We start from the raw sequence: 27,311 nt of genomic DNA, 5'->3' as shown, positions 1-27,311 counted from the left end.
CAGTCCGTACCACAAAGATTTAGGTGGTAGCTGTGGCTAAGCAGTCAGACTCATCTCAAGAGGGAGATGAGCAGTATTCAGGGTTTACACATTAGGGCCTCAGTACTATGGAACACGGAAACACTGACAAAAGCTTTGTATCAAAAAAAAAAATATATATATTTTTTATTTGACTTAGTTGAGAATTCAACTTTACAAATAGATAAAATGTATCATTAATAACATGATTCACATTGTGTTGAAACATGATAAGGAAGAAAGAAAACGAAACTAACAAATTACATAATTTAGAATATCAATCTTATCGTAGGACTAAAAGATGAAAACTGAGGATAATTCATACAACCTTAATTCATAAAGCGCCGAAATCAGTACATTTCCATGATGAAAGCATAAAAGAAAAAGGAAAAAAACAAAGATTGAAAAAGACCAGGAATCACAATTTCATTTTGCTTTCATGGAAGGATTCACTTCATGGGGAAATGCAGCATCAAGGATGTGCAAAGTTGCAATTCTAACTGAGATTTTACAAGAACCAAACATTTCAGACCATAATTCATTATTGGTCCTCTGAATGTATTTTGAATACAGGCACTTAATAAGTTTCAAACGCCGCGATGTGAAGGCTTTACATTTGGTGATGATATGACACAAAGTTTCTTTCTGTGATTCATACTTACAGAATCGACAATAAGCTAGTTCTTTTTTAACTAAGCCTCGCCTGACCAAGATTTCATTGACAGGCCACAGGTTAAGGCGAAATCTTAGAATTTTTGATCTTAATATGGGCGATGGGCATTTTACAAGATAGTCTGCCATTGTTCGCAAACGTTTGTGACCAAAGAGATTTCTGTCGAAAAATCTTTTAATGTTAAACATTTTTCTTGTGTCAATAACCAATCAGCCCGATAAAGTTTAACCTTAGCTCTGTTTGGGTTCGTAAGAAGATCGACCGAGATGTTTGCATTGGCTAATGCATTCGAGGTATGTGTTCTCCAATTCAAGGGAAACATCTGTTTAGAGGTCAACAAGTGATTAGCTAGAATGGCAAGGCTATTTAGATTAGTGAATCCCAGCAAACATTTCCGAAGTAAGGCACACATTTTCAGGTTAACTGGACATGAATTGATAGGAGACCAAGTTCAAATCTGAGCAACATAGTTGGCGTGCTCTTTGGTAGATTAAGTACAGTTTTCCAGAATCTAGATTCTAGACGATTCCACTGAAAATCTAGGTACGCAAACGGGCGACCCCTCACCGATACAAAGAGGAAACCGCTCCCCGAAGCAACGCAAGGCGCAAGACTCAGGCAAAAGCAACGCAAGGCGCAAGACTCAGGCAAAAACAACGATCTATTAATAACGCTGCAAGGACATCCTACGCAGCTTATCAACCACCACTATGAAAGTGTGAACACCAACGACAGCTACACCAGCAATAAACATCCGATCAGACGAGAATACGTCTCAGAAGACAGATCAGACTACTCAACCAAAACAAACGCGAGCATCATATCATAAAAAATCAATCCAGCCAAAGAGCACCTGGACTCTATGCTCGTGGAACACGAGAGGCAACGCCCACCTATTAAATGAATCATCACTAGAATTTGAAACTTACCAGATCATCTGCTTCCAAGAAACCTGGCTCTCCCAGCCCCCATGCTGCGAAGGCTTCTTAACTTTCCTCAACCCAGCACCCACAAGACCCAAAGGAAGACCATCATCAGGACTACTAACATTAATCAAGACTAACCCGACATGGCCCATAATCCAAACTACAAACATCAACCCATGGACACAAAACACTGTCGTAAAAATAAAAGGTAGCCCAGACTCTACAAACAAAAAAACATCAGGACAGAATAATCTCCATCACAAACCTTTACTGGAATCCTGCGGCCATTAACAACGAAATCTTCCTGGACGGTGTCTTCTTAACAATGGACAAACTTTCCAACGAGCACACAACAATCAAATTCATACTATGTGGAGATCTCAATCTCCACCTTTGGGACAAAAATGGACATCTTATTCCACACAAAGACCGGACAACAAAACCTATCACACATCGAATACCCCACAGACGAAACAAACAAGATACTACCTACGTGGTCCCGCAGAAAATCGTCTGCCATCATCGACTACATCTACTTCTCAAAAGAACTAATAGATGCAGTAGAAAAAGTCTGCATAATAGAAACATCAAAGAGCCATCACAATCAGCTCGTCATACACGGACAAAACATGCTCCAACGACCCCAGTCTCGTCGCACTGTCCCACTCGAAGTCTGCACAGCGGGTAGAAGACTACGCATTACTCAACAAGCCACAACTATGCTTACAAATCAATTTCTCCAAACACTGCCCGACGCCCAGAAACTTAACTACCAATTGCTACTCATACCACACTACAAGGAAACGACGAACCAACCCAAAAAGACACACCCACACACCTACAACAGCGAGCTAGTTGAAAGGAAAAGGATACTGAGAAACAGTGGGAGAACTAAAGGAAAGCAAAGGCAAAGAAGTATTCAAAAAAATCAAAGCTGCAAAACAAAACTACAACAACTGGATCAAAACCCATTGCATGACTCTCCTACAAAAGGACGCAGAAGCCATCATGGAAACCTACAAAACCCACAATCTCAGATCTATGGAACCTACTAAACAACAACTCAGCCGATCAACACAAACTCACGGGAAATGTCACAGAACAACGATGGATCCAACACTATTCGAACATATATAAAGCCCGAAATTCACAAATCGAAGAAGAACCCCAGACAAAAAAAATCAAGTGGACAGTACTCTGCAACTATCAAGACATACTGGACATAATACAGAAACTCAATATATCCTGTGCCCCGGGCCCTGACGGAACCTCAAATGCAATGATCAAGAAAGATCCACAATCATGGGCCAATCTCATGAGCAACATCGTAAAACTCAAACAACCTAAACCAGATACCCTTGACATGGAAAACCGCAAAAATAGTGCCCATCCACAAACAAGGACCAAGAGACTACCCGGTCAACTTCTGCCCAATCGCACTTCTAGATCCTTTGGGGAAGCTGTTCGCATCCATCCTTCTGAAGAAACTGAACCAATAGGCAACCGCGACACATCGATTCGCAACCAGACAAACTGGCTTCACTCCAAATGTTGGTACAAAAATCAACCTCCTCTTGCTGAACCTGATCAAGCACGAAGCAATCCACAACAAAATAACCATATATCTGGCCTTCATCGATCTCCACATGGCTTTCGACGGGATCTCTAGACAAAAAATATGGGACAAACTCGAAACATGGAAATGCCCAAACGACATCCTGGGACCAATAAAACAAACACTTCAATAACAATAATACTCACAAGCAGAGGACAAACAACATCGAAATACCCAGCGTCAACAGTCTAAAACAAGGCTGTCCCCTAGCGGCCACGCTTTACAACCTCTACACAGTAGATATCGAGATACATCTCCAACTGGACGCCATGAACCCACCAAAGATCAACTCAACAGCAGTAAAAATAATGACGTCCGCAGACGACATCATTCTGCTGGACAAGACTCCTTCCGGCCTCCTAAACAGCCTCACACAACTAGACCAATACATGAGCATCAACGAACTCACAATCAACACAAAGAAGATGAAAATCATGCAATTCGCCAGAATACCTCATAAAAAAGGAAAACTGAAAATCTCCCTAAATGGCAACCAGCTGGATGAAGTATCTACATTCAAATACCTAGGGATCAACATAAACCAATCCAAATCCGAAAAAGAATGGAACACGAAACTGGAAGAAAAAACTCAATCATTGGCAAGACAAGGTTGCGTAATACCACGAAAGTATGGAAAATATTAATTCAAGCCAATCACTACATACTACAACCAAAAAGTGATCCCAACCATAGTCTATGGAACAGAAGCAACGATGAATGTGACCGATTATGATTGGACAAAACTAGAAGCCTGCTTCTGGCGCAAGATCCTACAACTTCCATCCTCTTTTCCTATTCCCAGAATAAGACACGAGGTAGCAGTGCAATCACTCAGCTCAATCGTCCTGTGGAAACATCTCTACCTATACCGCAAGCTGCTGACGGATGAAAAAACACCGGCTATTCAAATTCTAAGATCCCACCCCAACGCAATGAACAACACAACCCTCCGCAAATGGAAAGACAATCTTGAAGAACAGATGATATCCGAAGAGATCACCCATGAAATGCTTACGCTGCGACCTCAACACGCAAAAACAAAGTTGATGAGAAATGACTGGATAAAAACACTCAACCAAAAAACAAAATATAGCCTGAACACACAATGTGAAACAGATATAAGATCAATCCACAAACTCCCCGCCTATCTGGTCATCTTCCCGGACAACAAAATACGAGCAACATATCTGAGAATATGTATGAACATCATACCCACCCGCTTCTATCTAGAAAAAACAAGGCAAATTCCCATAACAGAGCAATTCTGCCGATTCTGCTCAGACACACCGAAACCAGAGACATTATACCATCTCGTCATGGAATGCGTTAACCTCTCAGAACAAAGAACCCGCTTTGGTGCTTTCTACGAGATTGCAGACGAGACAATGGAGACAGAAGAAAGATGAATGACGATCCTAAACGGCAAATCAAACAAACTGATCCTTACGATATGCCAATTTCTGCAAGAAATACTAAAACTGGACAAATATACTGCAGACTGAAAAGACAAAAACCTTGCAAAACCGAGACAAATGAAAAGTTTATAAATTAAACTATAACATTTAATTAAAAAAAAATAAGGTCATAATAGGTACACATGTGAACTTACCGAATTTATGGAGCAAGATTATTTTAGCTTGAGATGTTAGCATAATAAGTTTGGATGTCAATGTTAGTTCAAAGGTTTTTTCAGAAATGGAGTTGTTGAAATTCACTCCTAGGTATTTGTATTCTGGCACCTCCTTTAACTTTCAATTTGTTATTGACCACACGTACTTATTTGAAAATGTCGATTTAGGTTTCCCAAGTGCGATAATTTGTGTTTTGACATGATTTACTGTTAAGTTGTTACTAGATGCGTATTGAGCTAGTAGATCAAGAAGAGTTTGCAGCCCAGATGGAGTTTGGGATAGAAGCACCAAATCATGCGCATAGAGTAACCAGGCTATCGTTTGATTATCTAGTTTTGGTGAATCAGAGGGTGCTATAGCAAAAGTGTATCCTATGTCCAGTAAGAAGAGATTGAAGAGTGTTGAAGCAAGTATGCATCCTTGCTTTAGCCACCTTTCTGTCTTGATGATGTTAGAGAGGAGGTCTTCCATGTTTAACTTAATTTGAACAGAAGTGTTTGTATGTAGGAGACTCACAATTTTCACAAGCGATTGAGGACAGCCGTATTTCAGTAGTTTGATCAGGAGAAGCTCTCTATCAATTGAATCTAACGCCATGCGGAAGTCAACAAAGGCCACATATAATGGTTGCTTCCGTATGGCGTAAAATGACTTCAAAGCATTGAGTAATGTTAAGTTGATTGCAGTGCCTAGCCCGGCAACAAATCCTGTTTGGAATGGGTCTCTTCTATGGGCCATTAGTGACCAAGCATTCAGATCACGAAGGACTAGTCTGCAATACATTTTTCCAGGCGCATCTAATAGTGCAATGGGCCGGCAGCTCAAGGGATTCTGCCGATCTCCCTTTTTGTGGATTGGAACTATAATTGAATGGCTCCAGGATTTCGGTAACTTCTGATTGATTGATATTTTATTTCTATCGTGCTCGTACACAAGTGTTTCAGAGCGCGACAAGGCAAGGGAGGGGAACAGGGGAGAACAAAACAGCGATCTTACTAGGCCCAGTGACATTGAGAACGCGCAAGTGCATGGGAGAGGGGGAGGGGGGGGAGTGCATGGAAGGGGAGAGGTGGAAAGTGCGAAGCAGAGGAGAAACAGATAAATAACAATAAATAAATAATAAAGGCAACAAACAGTGGTAATGCAGCCAGCGATTTGCAAGTGCTATGTTTAAGGCAGCAGACAGGGTAGGTCTGATAAGTGCAGGAAGAAAAAGGGGGGGCTGTATGGGTACAGATACAGACCCCAGTGCAAGGGGTGGCCCGGAGGCAGTGCGGGAGGGTGGTAGGATGAGCAGGTACCTGGGCCCAAAGGAAAGAGGGTGGCCAGGTGCATGGTACCAAGAGAGAACAGATCATCAGGGGACAGGGGGAGCGAAGGCAGAAGAAAAGAGGAAGGTCTTAAGGTGCTTCCGGAACCGGAGATGGTTCTCCTCACATTTTAGAGTGGCAGGGAGGCTGTTCCAGAGGGAGGCCCCAGTCGAAGACAGAGATCTACCCCCAGCTCGTTTCTTAGAAAAACGACTGACCCTGAGGGAGTTGGAGGTAGAGGAGCGAAGAGCTCGAGAGGGGAGCTATTTGCGGAGGGATAGCTGAAGGTATTTTGGACCCAGGCCCCAGAAAGCCTTGTGGACAATGCGGAGAGTTTTGAATTTAATCCTTGCATCCACTGGGAGCCAGTGGAGAGATTTCAGAGCTGGAGAGATACGATCCCAGGGCTTGAGGCCAAGGACAAGTCTCGCAGTCTTGTTCTGGATTAGTTGCAGAGGGCGGAGAGTAGAGGCAGGTAGATTTAGAAAGAGGCTGTTACAATAGTCCAAGCTAGAGAGAACCAGAGCTTGGAAAGGCAGAGTACCTCTGAGGAGGTGCAGTCGGAAATTTGACTTTTTAGAGACCTCAGAGATGTGGGCGGAGAAGGAAAGGGAGGAGTCAAAGATGACCCCGAGGTTCTTAGCCTCGCAGGTGGGGGTAGGAGGAGGGCCAAGGGAGGCCTGCCAGAGACTGAGGGGAAAGGATGGTGAAGGTGTGCCGATGAGGAGGATCTCCGTCTTGCTGGCATTCAGACAAAGATCATTCGCGGCACACCAATCTTGAATGGGAGTTAGGCAATCAGAGATGAGAGAGGGAGAAGAGGTGGCAGAGGGCAGCCTGAAAATGAGTTGAGTGTCGTCAGCGTAGCACTGAAGATTTGAGCAGAAAAAGGCAATGCAGTGGGCGAGAGTTGCCAGGTATTGGTTGAAAAGCCAGGGCGAGAGGTTAGACCCCTGGGGAACACCACAGGTAGAGAGGAAGATAGATGAAAGGAAGGACCCAAGTTGGACCTGGGAGGGTCGATCTGAGAGGAAAGAGGCCAGCCAGGCCAGAGCCTGATCAGTGATACCTAGGTTTTCACGGAGACGGTTGAGCAGGATGGTATGGTTGACCGTGTCGAAGGCAGAAGAGAGATCGAGGAGGATGAGGACAGAGGGAATGTTAGAGTCAAGGTTGGAGAGCAGATCTTCACAGAGATTCAGGAGAGCAGTTTCCGTGCTTCTGGCAGCTCTGAAGCCAGACTGGTGGTCATGGAGACAGCCAACAGAATTGGAATGAAGGTTAAGCTGAGAGATGGCCAACTTTTCCAGGAGTTTGCCAAGAAAGGGAGTAATGGAAATTGGGCGATAGTTAGCTGGACAAGAAGGATCAGCTGCGGGTTTCTTGAGAAGAGGATGCACAAAGGAGTGCTTCAGAGGGGAGGGGAAGGATCCAGAGGCAAAGGAGTGGTTGCAAAAATCAGCAAGGGCCGGAGCGAAGGTGTCAATGTGGTCCTTGATGGTTTTAGAGGAACAGGGATGAACCTGTTTTGAAGAGGCTTTCATAGATCGGACTTGTCTAGCAACCTCGTCAGGGGTGAAAAGAGGAAAGGACGAGAAGGATGGTGGGAGGGTGGCATCACAAGGGTCGGCTATGTCCTCTTCCTCAAAAGAGGTCTCCGTCTCGAATCCCTCCCCTTCCTCCTCACCTTTGTCTTTTCTCCTGGGTTTCCTTTGTTCTTTGATTCCGGGTCTCTCCTTTTTTTTATGCAGGTAAGGACGGCCACGGAAGGACGCCACAGTGCCACTGTATAGGTGGGGCGGTGGATGATCCCCCGTGACCGTCAGCAGAAGGGGGAAAAAGCCAAAGGTACAAAAAAAAAACAGATGAAATCCTCAGGCTGTAGTAGAGAAGTCTGAAGTCCTCGGAAACCAAGATGAAGTCAGGTGCGGTGGGAGAAGATCCAAGGAATCCACGTGGGTAGACCAGAGGGAGCACTACAGGTGGCAAAGGCAGTCCAGTAAACCTGTCTGATTCACAGGTAAGCAATGCGTGCACAGATCGGGAGGCAGGAGCAGTCCAATAAACAGGCCGGGTCCGATACACAGGTAATCAATGCGGACACAGATCGGGAGGCTGAGACGGTAATGTAAACAGGCCGGGGTCAGGGTACCGGAGGTAGCGGGAAATACAGAGGAAGAGAGAGTAAGCCAGGAAGAGGAGGAAACAGAAGCAAAGCGAAGGAAAGAGACGGACAGAAGTCCGAAAAATGACAGGAAGGATCTCGGGAAGAACCCCGAGCGAGAGGAGGCAGGAAGGCAAGAAAATGAGCGGGAGGAAGGAAAGGCAGAACCAGAGGGAGGCTAAACGGGAGAGGGGGAGCAAGCCAAAACGGGAAAAGACGCAAGGAAGGTAACACGGAGCGCAGGCAACCAAGAAGGAACCAAGGAAACGTTGCAACGCGTCCGTAACCCGGAAGCAGGGGAATAAGTGCTACCGGTTACGTACGCGACGCAAAGAAAGCTAGTGCCGCACCCTGCGATTGGAAAGTTGTGGTGGAACATTCTATGGCGTACCGCGACGCCAGCAATCCCAAACTCGCCATCTTCCCCAAGGTGCGACAGGTGGCTAAAGGAGGGTCAGCAAGCACAGATGGAGAGGGAAGAGGAGGGGTGCGGGTGGAGAGGGTGGACAGGATGTCCTGGGTTTTTGAAATGAAGTGAGAGGCAAGGGCATTGCAAAGAGCCTGGGAGGCAACAGGAGGGGTAGAGACTGCAGCAGGGTTGGCCAGCTCCTTGCAGATTTTAAAGAGTTCGGCCAAGTTGTTAGATGCCGCAGAGACACAAGCTTGAATGTGGACTCTCTTCTTGGTGAGGACAGAGAGTCAGTATTGCCTTTGTAGCAAGCGACAGGCCAGTTTGTCAGAGGTTGAACAGGAAGTCCTCCATTTCCTCTCAGCTGCCCTACACTTACGTTTAAGTGTAGCTAGGTCAGAGTCATACCAGGAATTGCACTTGGCTTTGGACTTCAAACGGATCCTCATGACAGGGGCAAGAGCATCAAGCGTATCAGAAATTGAAGAGTAGAGCAAAGACAGGGCTGTGTCAGGATGTGAGACAGCCAAAGGTGGAGGGGCGAGGGGGAAGTGGCGGCAAAAGCCTCAACTGACACACGCTTCATGGACCGGATGGCCGAGAAGGTAGGTGGCAGCGTTGGGGTAGGCTTGGCTTGGGGGGAAGAGAGGGAGAGATGAGATGAGAGGAGGGAGTGATCGCTCCAGTAGAGAGGAGTGGTCAGAGGGATGGAGAGGGGGAGGTCAGAGGAGATCAAGACATCCAGTGTGTGCCCTGCAGAGTGAGTCGGGCCAGAGGGGAGGTGCACAGGGAGAGGGAGTCGCAGAGGTCACGGAAGAGTACAGAGGAGGAGCAAGGAGAGTCTAAATGTATATTTAGGTCACTGAGGAAGAGGAGTTGAGTGGTAGAGGCCAGGAGGGAGGAGGAGAGGTCTGCCCACTCAGAGAGAAATGAGGTGATTTGACCAGGAGGCCAGTAGATGGTAACCACAGTAAGAGATTATGATTAAGATTATGTTGGATTAGTTCAAATATGACAGAAAGAATGGTAGCCCAAAGGTCAACATTCTTTGTTAAGACTGCATTGGATAACCCATCCGGGCCGGGGGCTCGAGACATGCTAGCCTTATTGATAAAAAAAACGAATGTCATCTTCATCAAATTTCAAGTCGAATGAGGAAACTAAATCACAAGGGCCCATAGAGGAGCGGGTTAATGGAGCTGCATAAATAGCTGAGAAGTGGGTTGTCCAATATTTTTCCGTCACTCCATTTATTTGTGAGGCTAATTGCGAGACGTTAGTAGTCGAATTAAGCCATTGCCAAATTAGGGCTGTATTTTTGATTTGTATCTACTTTAGCATAAGTTCGCCAGCTTTTTGTTGTTATAGTATTTTATATTCGTGCATCCAATTTCTATAAGAGGTTTTGATAGCACGAAGGGCTGACGATCTTAATGCTAGGGGTGATGTTAAAGCTTGTCTTTTTTGTTTTCTAAAAAGAGATTTTCTATTTTGAATCGCATAGTCACATTCTTGAGTTATATGCGATCTCGATTTCTGAAAGTAGCATATAATTGCATTAGATCATAAAGTGCCATGTTGTTTAAATGAGGAGTTTCAGTGCATGACTTCAGACTCAACTTTAAATATTCTCAGTACTGCAAGAGTGATTTTTCAGTCCATTTCAAACGGTTTAAAGAATCATTTGTTTCAATCAAGCCTGAGAGGACTTTTCTCTGTGGACATGGGACTGTAGCCATAGTCAGTTTAATTGTGAGAGGACGGTGATGACCAAGGTCAGTTGTTATTACTGCAAAATCAGATACATGGTTTTTTTTTTTTAAACTTTCTTTATTGTTTTTCAACAGATTAAACAGACCACATACTCAATCTTGTATTGCACATGTACTATACGTCCACAACTTCCCCAATACCACCCTCCTCCCCCCCACCCCCATGACCCCGGTCAACTCCCCATCCGATATCCAGTCAGTTTAGAGGCCAGGGCTGGCCGATCGATCTGAGGGGTCGTCCCCCGCTCTGGGGTGGAGTAACGGCACGGTCAGCGACACCCAGCGGTGCAATTCCTCACTGGAGTCCAGTCTTTGTTCGTGGATAGCGGTTTCCCATGCTCCGGTCTCTGCGGCAATCCACTTTGTGAGGTCTCCCCACCACTGCGCTTCGATCGGGCCTCTGGGGCTCTTCCAACCCATGGCTATGCGTCTTTTCGTCGTGATGTAAATTAGGTCTCTGAGTCTGTTTAAGGGCTTGTTTTTGTGGTCCCGGCTGTATCTGCCCAGGATACAGGCCGCAAGGTCAAGCACCTCTAGTTCGATATCTGCATTGGCCACCCTTTCTCGTACCTGAGTCCAAAAGGAGCGATCACAGGACAACCCCAGAACATGTGAGTCATTCCCGCCCTCGGCTCATTACATTTAGGCCATAGTTGGATTGAGGCGCCCTTGAAGTTCGATATAGTTTCCGGAGTTAGATAGGCCCTGTTGGTGATGTATAGTTGGGTAAGTTGTAAGCGGGCGTTTCTGGAGATTTTCTTGTGGTAGAGGGTTACTCTTTCCCATTCCTTGTCGCTGAATTCCAGGCCTAATTCGTATTCCCACTTTCCTCTACTTCTGAGCTCATTCCTGGTCGTGCCTAGCAATAGGGCTTCATAGAGCCGAGAGGTTTCGTGGCCTCCTTCGGCGGTGTTCAGCAAGGTTTCTATAATCTCGTCGTCCGTTGCCAGGATGACGGCTGCAGGCCATCTGTCCTTCATAGCTTGGATCACTGCTCCGTGGAGCAGGAAGTGCCCTGCTGGCAGCCCCGTGGTCTCGCTGAGGTCGGAGAATGTAAGGATTTCTTGGTCCTGAACCAGGTCACCAAGGGTGGCCACCCCGCAGGGTTCCCATTGAGCACGCGCTTCCAGTTGGCCCCAAGGGCGGTGGGCCATGAGTGCTGCTATGGGGATCTGTGGGGAGTATGGATCTGGGGACCCCAATGTTCTGCAAGCCCTTCTCCAGAGCCGGGTCCCAAGCTTCGCCAGGTGTGGGTACTGCCTTAGGGTTCCATCCCCGACCCAGAGCAGGTCTCTGAGTAAGAGGCCGGACAGAGCTGGTTGGAGAAGTCTGGTGTCTGTAGTGATCTCATCAGCCATCCATCGCATCACGTGTCTTAGCTGGCATGCAAGGTAGTACAGTTCGAAGTTGGGGACCTTCATTCCTCCCCTATCGTAGGGTCTTTGAAGTGTCTCCAGCGCTACCCTGCGTCTGCCTCCCTGCCAGAGGAACTGCCTGCATAACTTGTTAATGTCTTTAAAGAAGGAGGGTGGGATGTTGTAGGGAACGTTGGTGAAATTGTGTAATAGGCGGGGAAGTGCCACCATCTTGAGGAGACCTGCCCTCCCAGCTACGGAAAGCGGGAGCTTCCCCCAGAAGTCCATGGATTTAACTAGGTTATCTTTGGCTCTAATCGTGTTGAGGATGTGTTCCGTGTGAGGGTTACGGTGTATGGTGATTCCCAGGTATCTAAAGGAGGTCACCTGCCATTGAAGATCTAAGGGGGGCAGGGCTCTGAAGTCTTCGTTGTATAGTGCAGCTAGCGGGTAGAGGCAGGACTTGTCTTTGTTAATCCGGATTCCCGTGTGCTTGTGGAAGCATTCAAGGGTTTCGAGAATGTAGGGCAAGAGGTGTTCGGGATTATGTAAGTATAACAAGGTATCGTCGGCGTACATGGAGACAAGGTGGGTTATCCCGTCAATCTCAATGCCCCCATCTCCGTATTCCTGTCTAAGGTATGCGGCCACAGGTTCGTTGGCGATGATATATAGCATCGGGGATAGTGGGCATCCCTGGCGGGTGCCTCTGTGGAGGGGCCACGGATCAGAGTATGTCTTGTTGGTCCGCACCCTGGCGGATGGATTGGTGTAAACCAATTTGGTCCATTTCAAGAAAACTGGTCCTATTCCCATTTTTACCATGGTGGCATATAGCCACTCCCAGCGCACTGAATCGAAGGCTTTGGTGGCGTCCAATGACGCAACTGCGTATTTCTGGGGCCTCAGTTCCGTACTGTATATAACGTGGTGCAACCTCTGCAGGTTTTCGGTTATGGAGCGCCCGGGCACATAGCCCGTTTGATCCTGATGTATTAAGTGTGATATTACCCTACGCAATCTGTTAGCTAGGAGGGAGGTTAGGATCTTGCGGTCAACATTTTACATGGAAAGGGGCCTGTAGGAGCCGCAGTCCGTACCGTCCTTTCCAGGCTTGAGGAGGGGGATGATAACGGCTTCCCTCATGGAGTCAGGGAGGGAGCCGCGCTCATAAGCTTCATTGAACACCTGGGCCAGCAGGGGGGCTAGGGTCTCCTCATAAGTCTTGTAAAACTCTCCAGGGAGGCCATCAGTACCAGGGGCTTTACCGGATGGAAGGGATCTAATGATTACCTTTACTTCGTCGGGAGTGATGGGCTCGTCTAGTGTTTCAGCCATCTGTGAGTCCAATTTAGGCAGCTCAATGATATCTAAGACATCCTCCATGCTGGCATCGGTCACAGGAAGGGTCTCGGAATACAAGTTGTGATAGAAGTCTGTAAAGACTGAGTTGATTTCTTTTTGGGTGTGTGCCGTGGTGCCGTCCGGCTTAAGAATTTGGCATATGGGTGCAGCCAGGCTAGGAGTTTCCCGGGTTTGTCACCCAGGGCATGGGTTCTTTCAATGTGTTTAGCGTAACTCAGTTTATCCAGGGATTCCCAGTGTGTTAAACAGGTTTGCTTAAGGTCGGTTATTTTATGCAGGAGTTCTGGGGTTGAGTCAGCTCTGTTTTCCAATACACCCAGCTCCACTTCCGAGCGTTCCAGAGAGGACGTGATGGATCTACGGGCTCCACATATGGACGCAATCATTTCACCCCTCATGACCACCTTGTATGCCTCCCATGCAGTGCCTATGTATCTGACGCTATTAGAATTTCGTTCCCAGTAATCCTCGGTACAGTTACCTATGTGTTCCCGGAGGGTCGCATCGTGAAGGGCTTCGGCTCTGAGCCTCCAAGTAGGGATCGGGGGTCTGGGCGGGAATACTTCCCAGGTGGCCAGCAGCGGGGAATGGTCAGACAGCACCCTGGGCAGGTAAAGGGCGTCACCAAACATAGCTTGTTGTTCGTGGCTTACGAACAGATAATCCAGCCTAGTATGGACCGCGTGGGGTGGGGAGTAAAAGGAGAATACTCGTTGGTCGGGGTGCAGTTCCCTCCACAAGTCTCGGAGTAGCAGCTGGCTAGTAAGTTTGGACAAGATTTTGGCCGGAGGGGACGGGCGGGTATGTTTATCATCCGATCTATCTTTCAGGGGGTCTAGAGTGCAATTGTGATCGCCTCCCCAGATCATGACGCTGTCCCGGTAGGGGCTGAGCCTAGGGTACAAGGAATGGAAGAAAGCTGTAGCGTCGTGATTGGGTGCGTAGGTGCTAATTAGGCATACCTCTCTGCCTTCGATGGTGCCGCAAGCCAGTGCCATCCTACCCTCATCGTCCGTTTTTGTGCTAGTTAGTCTGAAGGGGATGGTTGGGTCAACCCATATCAAGACTCCCCTTGCATAAGAGGAGTAGGAGGATCCTATCAAGGTTCCACGCCAAGTTTTGGCCAGTGCCTTCAGTTTATCAGCAGATAGGTGTGTTTCTTGGAGCATGGCAATCTCGGCCCTGCATCTTTTCAAATATGCGTGGATGCGACGTTGTTTCACATAGCTATTCATGCCTCTGACGTTCCACGTAATGATTTTTATCGTGTCAGCCATGGGTAATAGGAGATAGGCGTCCATTTGGGGGTCTAGCTGGGGGCCATGTTAGTGGCAAGAGAATTTCAGAATCGCCAAGCTTAGGGGCTGTGTTGTCTTCGTGCTGTGTGTGGTGGACGTCTGTGGTCTAGTAGTTACCCCATTACGGCACCTAACATACGTGCCAACTCCTGTTTCCCCACCCCCCCGTAACCTTAAACACCCCAAACTAATAACAGGTCGAGCGAGGTGTCCCTCGTTGTGACTGTCCCGTTTCTGCTCCGTTGGACCGAACATTGGTCGCCAGGTGCCCTACGGGCGGGTATGTGTATACCCAAAAAAAGGGGAAAAAAAAACACTTCCGGGGGTGGAAGAGTGTTCGACTCTGGAGCCCCGCTGTGTAGGATCAGTTCAGCTGTGTCAGGCTGGCATTTGCATGGAGGGGCCCTAGTGGGTTCTAGGGCCCGGACGCCGCCATCGTGGTGAGGGTCAGCGCGGACGTCGTCCCTTCACCTCTATATCAGGAACCTGTTCCCTGTCCATCCAGTCCCGGGCCTCAGATGGAGTGTCAAATAGGTGGGCTTTGTTGTTGCGTATTACTTTCAATCTGGAGGGATAGAGGAGCATGTAGCGCAGTCCGGCGGCCTTCAATCTGGCTTTGGTATGTATGAATTGAGCCCTCTTCAATTGGACCTGGAAGGTGTAGTCGGGGTAGATGGATATTTTAGCCGAGTCCCTGAGGATCTGGCCGCCAGACCGTGAGTAGACCACAATGGTCTCCCGGTCTCTGTAATTTAGAACCTTCGCTATTATTGGTCTGGGCGGGGTTCCAGGGGGAGGTCTTTTAGTGAGGGATCGATGGGCCCTTTCAATCGTGAAGCCTTGGGACAGTTTCTCAGCACCAATCTCCTGTAGTATTAAGTTCTCCACGTAGTTCGTGGGGTCGGATCCTTCAATGCCCTCCGGCAGGCCCAGGAGGCGGATGTTGTTCCGGCGTGCCCGCCCCTCTGCCTCCTCAGCCCTTTCCTCCAAATTCTTAACTCTTTGCTGCAGCTCATCAACATCTTTGAGGAGCACCACCTTGGTTTCAGTGTTTTCGCGCACCTGAGCCTCAAGTGTGTCAGTCCTGTTGGTCAAGGAGCGGAAGTCCTGGCGTAGGAGGCCCAGGTCTATGGCCACCGCGTCAATTTTGTGCTCCATAGTGGTCTGCAACAGTTTAATGGCTTCCAGGATGTGGGTGTTGCTGGGTTCGGTAGTCATTCCCTGGGGGTCAGGCTGTGCGTCTAAGATAGTGCCGTTAGGGGTTTCGGAAGCTGTGGGTCCCCCAGCCGTGAAGGTGTCTATGGTGGTTTGGCGCTGTTTGGACCTGGCCCCTTTGGTGGACATGGCGGGTGGCTTGTTGGTTCTCAGTCTTCTCTGGCGTGGGCTCGGGGTGAACGGAGCACAGCAGGGATGAGAGGCCGTGTGATCTCCACTGAAGGCGTCAACGGAAGGGTTCCCTAGAGCTATGGTCCTGCAGGGGGCTCCGTGGTGATGGCACCCAGCAGGCTCTCCGCGCCACAAGGTAGGTCGCCCCGCTCGGCCGACACCGGGCCAGGACGTCTAGGCCCGCCCCTCCGGGCCTTGGGTATGCGGTCTGGGGTGTTGCGCTCCCTCCAGGGGGTCCCAGTGACACAGGTGGGCGAGAAGTGGGGGGGGGGGGGAAGTGCAGGCACGGCACACCCCCGGCGATCCCGCTCGATAGTGGGCTTTGCCCCCGGCTCACCTCGTGGGCTCGGCGACGCCCGGGCTCTCCGCTCCTCCTTCTGGCTGCAACTCCAGGGGCTTTGCTCACAGCCGGCCGCGAACGGGGCCCAGGCCGCGCGCGTCCTCCGTCGGCTCCCGCTGCCGGTCGGACAGGCGCTGCAGGGATCCTTGTTCGGCTGAGGGGCCCGGGAGCGGACCCAGTACCCCGGTCTCCACGCCGGTCGAGGAGGAGCAGGACGGGGGGCCGCACGAGACACCAGAGCAGCCCACCGCCCGCGCGGCTCCACTCGTCAGCGCCCCCGAGGGCGACGCCCGCAGCCAAGGGGCATCAGCACACGGTCGGGCACCCAGTCGCGTGCGTCTTTCGCCGGCTTCTTGTGCAGGTCGGGCGGCGACCGCAGGCTCCGCTGGGTCCTAGGGTGTCAGATCGGCTCAGCCGGTATGGCGCCGCGGTTCGGGTGCAGCCCTGATGTAAGGGCCGTCGCGTCTCTCAGCGCGAGGGAGCCGCCATTTTGTCTCGGATCAGCAGGGACTTTTCGTGCGGCGCTCAGTCGTCGTAGGGCGGCTTCGAGCACGAAAAAAGCAGCCAGCAGGTGCGGGAAGGTAGCGGCGTTCGGTGAAGAGGACCGCGGGCTTCAGGGTTCACAGTTTAAGTAAGAATAACAGCTTATGTTGATCGCATCGAACGGAGCGCACCCAGAGCACGTCTTCTTCACATGGCAGTTAGCCACGCCCCCATACATGGTTAAATAGATTTTGTGATACATAGATATAATCATTGGTAGCACTCTGGGTCCTTCTAAACCAAGTCGCATGTGGAGGGGGATCAGCAGTGCTAGTACCGTTCAACATTACCAAGTTCCATGATGTTGCAAAGTTATTCCAGATTTCCACTCGTTCCTCTTTTTTATGATGCTTTTCCTTAAAAAGTCACCTGTAACAATGATATGTGTAATACCACAGGATGGGATAATATTCTCCATTACAGTGGCCACATTTTTAAGAAATGACAGAGTTGAAATACCCATAGGATTCCAGTACAAGTTGACACAAGCAATTCTCAGTGAGCTAATGGTGAGACATGTGAATTGGATGAAGGGATAAAGAATATATATATTTATTTTACAAACTCTGATGTTCACACACAAATCACTATTATTAAAGCAAGTTAAATCAGTCGAGAAAAGTATACACAACTCCCTAATTTAATTGTAGACAAGTTTGAGCAAGAGTGAAAACTGAGCAAAACGGCACAGTGTAAAGCAAGCAGAAATGGCACTAACAATTTCTCAGAAGGGAGGGAAAGGACAAGTTATACAGGTTTAGACTCTAACACACTAGCAACACTTCCCAAGTAGATTGTGAACAAGTTAGGCAAGGCAATACTTTAGCATATGCAATACTGAGGTGAAAACCGAGCAAAAAGGCACTTGACTAGTTTAAAAAGGTGAAGGAAAAAGGTGGTTATAAGAGTTAGGTGCACCAACACATTTCTAGGTGAGAAGCAATCTAGAGAAGGCAGTTGTAACAGATTTAGCCAGAGCCAATAGGCCTGTGCCAGAGTCAATGGTACGAGGCAATGTGCCCAGGATCAAACTGTTCTAGTAGCTGCAGTCAAGTCTTTGTTTAACGATTCGAAAAGGCGGTTGCAGAAGGTGAAAGACAATGTTAGATGATACGGGCGGCCAACCCAGTAGGTAAGTAAAGGATTTAAAACACCTTTAGCGATACCCAACGAAACGGGAGGCCTGGCGGAACAATGTACCTTTAAAGTGAAAGAGGCTCCTGCGGTGGCGGTAGTTCCTGCAGTTCGGGAGATCCAGCAGAGGAAGAAAGACGCTCGTCGTGGAGGAAGGTTCGAGTTACTGCACTGCCCATGGATGAAACCAGCCACGGTGCTGCCAAAACGAATAAAAGCTACATTCCTTAAATCGCGGTCCTGTTGGATGGGTGCCTGGCTATCCGGTCTCCGAGTGCTGGGCACTGGCGATTCGACCAAGGCAAGTCCTGGAAGGCGATTGGCGAACTGGTTGGCCCCACCAGCTCAAGGGAAGAAGACTCTTGCAGAGGAAGATCTTCTCAAGTCGTTGGAGAAAAGTGGTGAGGATCTGCAGCAGGGCTTCACCGGTGGTTCAGTCGTTGCAGATGTCTTCAGCTTCTCTCCTCTTCGGTTTCTTAGTTCCAGTGGCGACGTCTTGTCTTCCAGTCCTCAGGACCCTGCTTTTATGCAGCAAGACCCCCATTCATACAGCCTAGCTGCCACTCACACAGTGGGGTGGCTCTCCTGGCGGGAGAACCCCCCAGCCTATCAGGGCAGAGTGCGACTTGGGTTGCGTAGGCAACCCTGTCCAGGGTGCCTATTCCCCCTCCCACACATCCTGTCTACCCCAGACTGTGCAGAAGCCTGCCAAAAGGAAGAACAAAGGATCCCCGACCCAGGTTAGGATTTCAGAGAAAGACACAAGAAAGAATTATTATAAAAGTTCTGGCAATAAATGTTAGAGGCTTTCAGAAAAAGTGGTTTCCTCGAACAATGGGAAAATCCCATAGGGAAATATTTGCGGTCGACTATTTACGGTAGTAACCACTGCCACCAGCCAAACACCTTTGAGAGAGGGACTATATGGTATCCCCGTGAAAATGAACATTAGGGAACAACTACTAACCCTTTCCAGTACTTCCATAGTAAGATGGGTTGTACTGGTTTAGTGCATAAGTATTAACTAGTAAAGTCAATGGGGACTTTACATGCCCTGGGAAACACTAGTCAGTCCCAGGGTATGGAGTCTATGTTTGGGGGTCGCTACAACACCCCTGTAGTACGGCATGGAGGGTGCTGTGTACCACACATGTTAAAGAGATGATTCCTATGAGGGTGAGAAAAACCCCGTAGACCATAAGCACACAAGATAGCCTAAAACATACACTAGCAATCTGTCTAAGAGTGGGAAAAAAGGGTCTCAGCAGGAGAAAAAATAAACCCTTCAAATCCAGCAAAGCTGCTGGGGGACTCTATAGGTAAGGGAAATTAGCCTTAGAAGAGAATTCTCCCTAACACTGCTCTGCTATTTTGAAGCCTTGCGTCACATCATGGGAGGGAGAGCACGAAGGCAATGAGCCAAGGGAGGCCGCAGACACGAGAGGATACAGCTTTGGTCTTGCACCCAAAGCAGAGTCGTCTACCTCAGATACCTCTGGAAGAGGCTGAGCCCTCAGCCGGACTGCTGGAAGTCGTAATTCTCTGGATGACGGTCTTGGAGCAAGCGCTGGTAGGCTGGGAGCCCTCGGCACCTGTACCGGTAGCCGTGCTGGATCTAGCCGAGGAAAGACCATTGGAAGGTGGGACTCGACTACCCCTTACCCCCTGGGGTGGAACAAGAGGACGAACCTGATCGTCCTTCCGAGGACAGCCCGGTAGGGCCCCCGAGCCCCTCTGTTTGGGAGCTAGTAGCCTGGGAGGCCTCAGGTATGTCTTCGGACTGGCCAGAAGAGCCCCTGGGCCCCTTGGCTTGGGAGCTGGTAGCCTTAGAGGCCTCAGGCCTGCCAGAACCTGAATCAGAGGAACCCCAATCCGTGGGAACCCCAGGGAAGGAGTTGTCATGCTGTGGAGCCATCCTGAATAGAATGCCTACCCTTGTCTTGGCGAGAGATCCCGGGGACAAAGTCCTTAAGGAGGGGCGGTGGAGAAGTGTGGAAGATCTCCCTCCACCGCGACAAACAATTCTTCAATGACATGTGACGGAGAGCGCTGCAAGCCGCACGTGAGTCCCAGCGGTGGTCAGGCCCCAAACACTCAAGACAGAGTGCATGGGTGTCCGTGACCAGGCACGAGCGTTCGCAAGGGGTACATCTTGTGAATCCTCCTGTGGTAGACATGTGCCGGGGAGGTGAGAGGCCGAATGGAATTGAAATAAGAATTGAAAAAACAAACGGCAAGCAAGCAGAAACCTCAAAAGGTCTCTGCGCTGGCTGCCAGTTCTGACACCGTCCGTGCGGAAAAAGGGATTGAGGTGAGGGATTGAGGTGAGGCGCCGGAAAGGCAGGCATCGGCGCACTATACTAAATTACAGGGGAAGCTCCGGTACCGTCCCCATGTTGGGGGACGCCCACAAGGATGGAGGGAAGGGGACGGGACCTAGGAGTATAAACGTTTGTAACCAAAACTATGTCACCTTTGTGTCCAAGCCTTACTTCTGCACCCTTACAAGGGGAAGTATACGGAGGCATTCTCCCTGACTGTAAATGCAAGTGTCTTTCCCCCGCTCTACCTACTGTGAAGGCCGAGGCCTGTAGCTGTAGTGGTGGAATGCCGATACCCAAAGCTGCAAGACATCTGGTGCGACAGTGGTTTCTGCGGTTGTAGTGTTCCGACGAGAGCTATCGGCAGGATTGTTTAAGGAAAGAAGTATCTATTTATATATGTAAAACTCGAAGTGCGTTCGATAACGAGGAATAGCACTTACAGAACTCTGCAGAGTCCCACCAACCCGATGATGGGAACAAACGATCTGAGTGACATTGATGCAAGAAGGATCATGGATACAGTACACATCACCACAGGCAAAGTATTACAGTTATGCCCAGTCGATTTACCTTTTTGAAATCGAATAAATGATTATGTAATACTCCACACCAACCACTAGATGTCGGCCTATGCATGTGATTTTAAGCAAATCCACAAGCCTCAGAAATATATATGCACATATATATCTGTCACAATTTGGGGGCAGTGAGCCATGTGTCCCCTTTGAATTAAACTTTTTTTTAGGTCTGGCACTCTGGTCTCGGGGTTGAGGATAAAGGCAATAGTTTAACCTGTTGACCATCGCACAACCTTGTCTCTTTACTTCATTTCTACTGAATTCCTATCTAGATGGTAGGTAATTTCATACTAAAATCAGATATACATTGTTATAGATAACAAAATCCTAATACGACAGAGCAGAAAGAAGGGGTTTTTGAACAGCTATTTAGATTTAAAGGAGGAATCTCTTTTTGCACCCCTGGATTTGATATCCTAGTCAGCCGAATATGCTCTTATTTTATGGCTATGTGAATAACACAGTTCTATTTGATTCTGTTGATCACATTTCCTTTGGGGTCTTGTAATTCGACTGATTCAGGTCGACTTTTTTCTGTTTTTTCTTTTAATGGGGTCCCCCCCATACCTCTTCTTGTCCCTGCACTTCATTAAACCCCTCACCATACTACCCGTTGTAAGAAACCTGAGGGTTGTCACACTCCTAAGCCCCTTGGATCCTCTGCACAGGTGGTCAGAGAAAGGCCACTGCTATTGGATCCAGACCTTTGGGGTGGAGAAGCGAGGGAGGATCACCTGGGTGGAGGATCCTTGCGGACTGGGAATAGGGTGCCCTTTGGCAATACATGGTATCCCCCATTCCCTAGTGACAACCAACCCTAACCCTCCCCAAGCTGTGTGGGTTTTTGTAAGACAGCTCCACTCATTTCTCCAGAATTGACAGTTTCCAATACTGAGACGAAGAAGAGGCCACCAAGATCACTGAAGACTATGCTATTTTACCTATTTAGTACAGGGATGAGCAGGCTGCCTGCTAAGAGCAGTGAAGGGCATGCATGTCCCTGTAACTATGGTCAGGCAAGGCTAAGTAATCATCCTCGGCTGCAGGTGGATAAATGGAGCCCTGCTCAATGGCAAAGGGAGTCGACTGGAGGAAGACCAGGAGGTCGGTGCCTGCAGCAGAGATCCAAACAGCGTGGCATGGGAGCGGGACTCCCTGCAGCTGTCTGTTAGTTACAAGGGGAGCCGTGCCAGGAGGCTGCCCCTTTCTGTGCTACTCAATGTGCTTGTTCCCCTGGGGTGGAGGACCACCCCAGGAGTGTCTGAGGGGCGGGAACTGGAGCCCCGACACTAAAGAAGGAAGGCTGTGTGATCCGCGCTGCAACAGTAACCTTTCAAAGCCATCAGTGAGTTTCTGATGAGTGAGAAACCCGGTACGCGAGTGTATGAACTTGAACATTTACTTGAATTCTTTGTATCAGAGTGGTCGTGTCCAACAACTGGCACGTTTTTGAATGTCTCTGTGTATTGAACTCTTGATTTAAGGTGAAACAAACAATTATCCAAATGTATTAAAAGGGAAATGCCCATTAAGCAAGAAACATTCTTATTGAATACCGCACTGAACTGAAACCTTACTATCAATCAGAAATAAACCAATAGAAATCCAAAAAGAGGAAACGTATTAAAGTCTTACAATGAACATTCGTATGAACAAATCACAATATGCTGAATCTTGACATGAATCTAAAAAAACAAGCAAAAAAAGGATAAAGAAGTCTGAGTTACAACCGCATTTTGTTGATCTGTATGAAAGTTACATCTTGTTTGAATTAACATTTCGAAAATAACTTTAAACTTGAGCTTTGGAGAAAAGAACATTTCATTCCACTTGGGGAAGGGAACCCTGAGTCCTAAACAAGAACATCTCATTCCACTTGGGGAAGGGAACCCTGAGTCCTAACCAAGAACATTTAGTTTCACTTGGGGAAGGGAACCCGGAGCTCTAACCAAGAACATTTCATTTCACTGAGGGAAGGGAATTCTGAAACCTAACTTGGGGAAAGGAAACCCAGAGACTTGAATAAGACCATTTCATCCAAAAAGGGAATTCTGAGACTTTTACTGGGTGAAACTATTTTGCACTTGGGGAATGGAACTGAAAGAAGCTCAGAACTTTGTGCTAAACACGGTTTTCTTTTTGGTTGTTGCCATCCCTACACATTTTACAGTTATAGTTGTGAGGGCAAGTATAGGGTTTGGACATTTCTAAGTTGAACTCTTTGACTCAGACTTTCCTTTGTTTTTTTGAGGTAGGGAAATCCCACCTTAGGCATTTTTTCATCCTGCCATTTTTGTTAATAAAATTGGTTGTTTATTTGAACTTGGAATCTGTTTGTGTCCTTCTTCGTGATGCCTTCACACTGTGCTCTGTGAGAAACCTAAAGGTGTCTCCCTGACTAGTCCTGGGGTTCTGTCATCTAGGTGGCCAGGACACAGCCATCGCTATCGGATCCAGTTCCTGGGGGTGGACCAGTGAGGGAGGAGCACCTGGATGGGGGGTTCTTGGGGAGTGGAAGTGGCACACCGACAGGTGAGATTAGGTATCCCCCTTCTTATGACAACTCTTCCCCAACCTACCACGTAGGATATATAAACACTTTACCCCTCCCGTTTCCGACACAAACACTTTTGCATATTACGAAGGATGACACACTTACACTGAAGCCATTTAGCTGACATGTCCCAACACCAGCATCAGCAAAGTCAGGTAATTGACCAGAACTGCACACACCCGACAGCCCTTTGCCTTCACCACAGGCATAAAAGGTGGAGCCCAACATGAGAGCTAACTCAGCACGGCAGCTCAAGAGAAAGAGAAGGACGGCGCATACCGAGAGCGTGATAAGGAGAGAAGCGACCTTGCCCTTTCCCACCAAGGCCTGTGAAACTTCTGCAGAAGGAATTTTGAGACCGCGAACAATACCCAGCGTGTGTTGCAGCAGATGTTAAAGTTACACAAGACCCTACTCTGCTGATAACCAAGCCGGGGAGAGACGTTTGTCTCTGTGGTATCAACCTTGACTCCAAAGAGAAAGAAAGCCAAGCGGTTCATGACAGCCGGTGAGTCGAGGGGAGAGTCGATAAGAAACCTAAACTGTTCTGAACAAAAAGTAGCAAGCGGCTAATTGAACTGTGAAAGCTTAAACAGCTTTTCATGCTAAAAAGGGGAAACCAGCAACAGGGGAGTCCAGCACCACGTGGGTGCTCACTCAGGAAACTCTGGACGATTATCCGATTGTTGAAACTACCATAACCAGAAGGCCTTGAGAAAGGCGAAAAGGGGATGAAAGTGGTCACACAGGGGTCTTGTAAAATCCTCTGTACAGTCATACGTTTTTGGCCGACAGATGATTGTGAAGCGGAGGGGAATAAATCCTGCATTGTAAGAGTTGAATGAGAAAGGTACGATTGACAAGATTGGCAAGCGTGAACCCGAAAGAGAGATGCCGATAAAAGGGGCGTAGTCTAAAGTCCCGAAGTACAGTGTGTTGACAAGAGTGAACCCGGACGAGGGATGGCCACAGTGAACTGTTTAAAAAGACATTAAGATTTGTGAATGACACAAAGAAGATTGTATTGATAGCCATGGTGAAGCCGGCGGAGGGAGGCTAACAATAGAGAAGGGTCCGAGGCTGGAAGAGGGCAATACAAGGGTGGAAAAGGCATCACCCCGGTATATGTGAAAACAGAACTCTGTTTATTATTTTGATACAGTAGGTCTACGAAGGCAAGAGACTTTTTTTGAAGGTCCCGATTGCTGAAGGCGGAACCGTTAGTTTGTGCTGGGAAAGCTCGAGCGTGTGTTGTGCTCCAAAGTCTTACCTTGTCCCGTGCTGAAAACGTGGGCAAGGGAGACCCCGACTACCACATCCTGACTTGTTATTTAAGAACACCTCCTTCTTTCTTATGAACATTATCCCACACTTTTTTTATTTAGTTTAAACATTGGCAATAGGTTTTTATAGTATAGGCCCCTTTATTTTGACAAGACGCAACACGGACTGCCTTATTTTCATTTGATGGTCGAAGCTTGCTCCCACCTTAGATTTAGGTTTAGATTAGGCGTTTTTCAAACCTACCTATACTGTTTAATAAACACCCTTGAACTGTGATCACTTGTGTCTGTTTTTACTGTTGCCACCATGAGCTCCTTACAATACACACATACAAAAAAAAGTCGACACAAAAGAGTTGAAGAAGTGTGGTCCATGGAATCACTGATTACCAAAAAACACACATGTCCTTTTCCATCACTTACAGAGTTTTCTTGTACACCAAGACCAAGAGTTTCAGCAACAACTGCAGCCAAGTTGAAAGCTGGTTTGTCTGCAGAATAATTCTCCATTCTCTGCTGATCTGTACAAGTAGAAAAGACAGTGTTAGAAAAAGGCTTGAAAAACAATGAACATCATTACTGTAGATACACAACTCATTGTAATCTCACTTTGATGCTTTTCATTATGCTTGACATTAGCCCATAGTCAGATGGTTACACTCAATAGTGATACTAAAATTATCTGCAAAAAGAAACACTTACAATAACATACCTTTCAAAAGCTTTTTAGTTAACATGCTCTATGTTTATACAAGACAAATCCCTTGCCTCTTCTTCTTTACCAATGATCATTGTCCTGCAGTTGTTATTTGTATGTATTGTTAGTGTGGATAGGTGTGACAACCTAGGGGTATCGAAGTGCTCAATTTAGACAATAAAGCATGTAAAAAGAAACAAAGGAAAAGATAAAAACTCAAAAGATCATTAAAAATAAATGTTGTTCTTTGTCTAAATGGAAAAAGCTATTCAATCTGGCTAATTTTGCATGGCAGAGCATTCCAGTGTTTAATATGTCATAGGTTTCATCTTACTGGGAGAGCAGAGGTATACCATTTGATCCTGCTTTTTAATATGTGAGGGTTTCCGTACACAGCTCTATGAGTAAAGGTCAGAAGTTTAAAAATGATCCTGGATTTACTGCTACCCCATGTAATATACGCAAGGTTGGAGATATATGTGAAGTTCTAGGGGTATTTGTGACACTATAAGTGCAGTATTTGATAGAATTTGTAGATACTAAATAGCATATTCAGGGCTACCCACGTAATGTGCATTACAATACTACAGCATATGATAGCCATAGCAAGCATCGCACAGCACGTTTTTGAGAGTAATGCACGAAGCTGTCCTAATAGCATAAGGCAATAGTTAGAAGACCTAAGGATTACATTCATCTGAGGTAACATGGAAAGATTCATATCAAAAATGACTCAAAGTTTTAAATTTCTGTTGTACCATAATTCTGGATCCCGACAAAGTTATTTCTGGACAGATGCAGATGGCTTTTCGAAGAGCTTGTTTAGTAGAGACAAGAAGAATCGCTCTCATCTATATTTAGCTCTAGAAATGATCAGTTATCAACTGTTTGACCTACTTAAATATGCCTAACACCCTGAATATATTAAGTTGGTAACCACCACCTAGACAAAACAATCTGGTATCCAACGTATCTCTGAGTCTCGCAACCAAGTCTGTAAAATAGATTGTGAAGAGGTTTAATATACATATTAAACATCAGGGTTGAGATGCAGGACCTCTGGGGACACCACAAATCACATCTGTGTGAGAAATAATCCTCAATTAATTTTTAACCCTGATGTTCTGTTTGAGAAAAGAGGATACAATCCATGAGGCCACCTTATTTGATGCACACACTACATCATCAAGCTTCAAGGTATTAAATGTGGTGGATAGGTTTAAAAGCATAAGTAAACCTGCATCTGCCCGGTCAGTGATCTCAGATAATAACATCTTAAACGTCCAACAGAGCAAGTATATAGTTTGATGAAAATGCGATATTCATATTTCGTAATGGGATTATAGGCAGTGTTTTGGGTCGAGTGTGGGCTTTCCTTAAAAGTGACTGACCCATGCTTACTGTGGCAAGCACTCTTTTTAAAGGATGCGTTTATAAAAGCCATGATTGTCGGGGTCTCAGAGCTTTGCATACAATCTTTAATGATAGTAGATGGACACCGGTCACTTGGGCAAATTGTAGGGTTCATTCTAGAAAGAATAGCCCTTGTCTAAAGGAAAGAGATGGGGGTGCCGCGATGGTCCGGCAGCGGCAGCTCAGCATGGAAAAGTCAGCAAGGGAGGACAAAGTGGTAAAGCTACAATGACGAGAGAGGCACCTCACACAGTCTTCTCATTTACCTGAAGCATTCATTCACACACATACATTCACACACAATTACAACACTAGCACATAAACAGTCGCTCACACGCTATTTCTCTCTCTATTTTTCTTTCTCTCTCGGACACATACATAATTCAACATTTCACTTACCTTCTGGCAGTGGCAGTAATATTGGCTCAACATGAGGGCTGGAACTCAGAGACACAGGCTCAACAACAGGTCAGGGGTCAGCAACCTTCACCCCGCCTTCTTCCTGCTGTGAATCAGGCTGTGG

At 47.4% G+C, this 27,311-nt stretch overlaps 1 protein-coding gene across 3 annotated transcripts in view; it reads right to left on the bottom strand.

Moving 5' to 3' along the window:
- Positions 1–27,311, bottom strand: part of RBBP8 (RB binding protein 8, endonuclease) — a 2,310,314-nt gene that overhangs the window by 937,086 nt on the left and 1,345,917 nt on the right. For all 3 annotated transcript variants that reach the window (XM_069620894.1, XM_069620893.1, XM_069620895.1), the window contains exon 9: positions 25,102–25,199. In XM_069620894.1, the coding sequence (XP_069476995.1) occupies positions 25,102–25,199 (98 nt within the window). The remainder of the gene's footprint in view (positions 1–25,101; positions 25,200–27,311) is intronic.

The sequence above is a fragment of the Ambystoma mexicanum genome, chromosome 5q (genome assembly GCF_040938575.1).
Source record: "Ambystoma mexicanum isolate Mex_15411 chromosome 5q, UKY_AmexF1_1, whole genome shotgun sequence".
In the NCBI taxonomy this organism is placed as follows: Eukaryota; Metazoa; Chordata; class Amphibia; order Caudata; family Ambystomatidae; genus Ambystoma; species Ambystoma mexicanum.
Note: the sequence above shows the minus strand (reverse complement) of the source record. Positions and strands in the feature narration are given on the sequence as shown.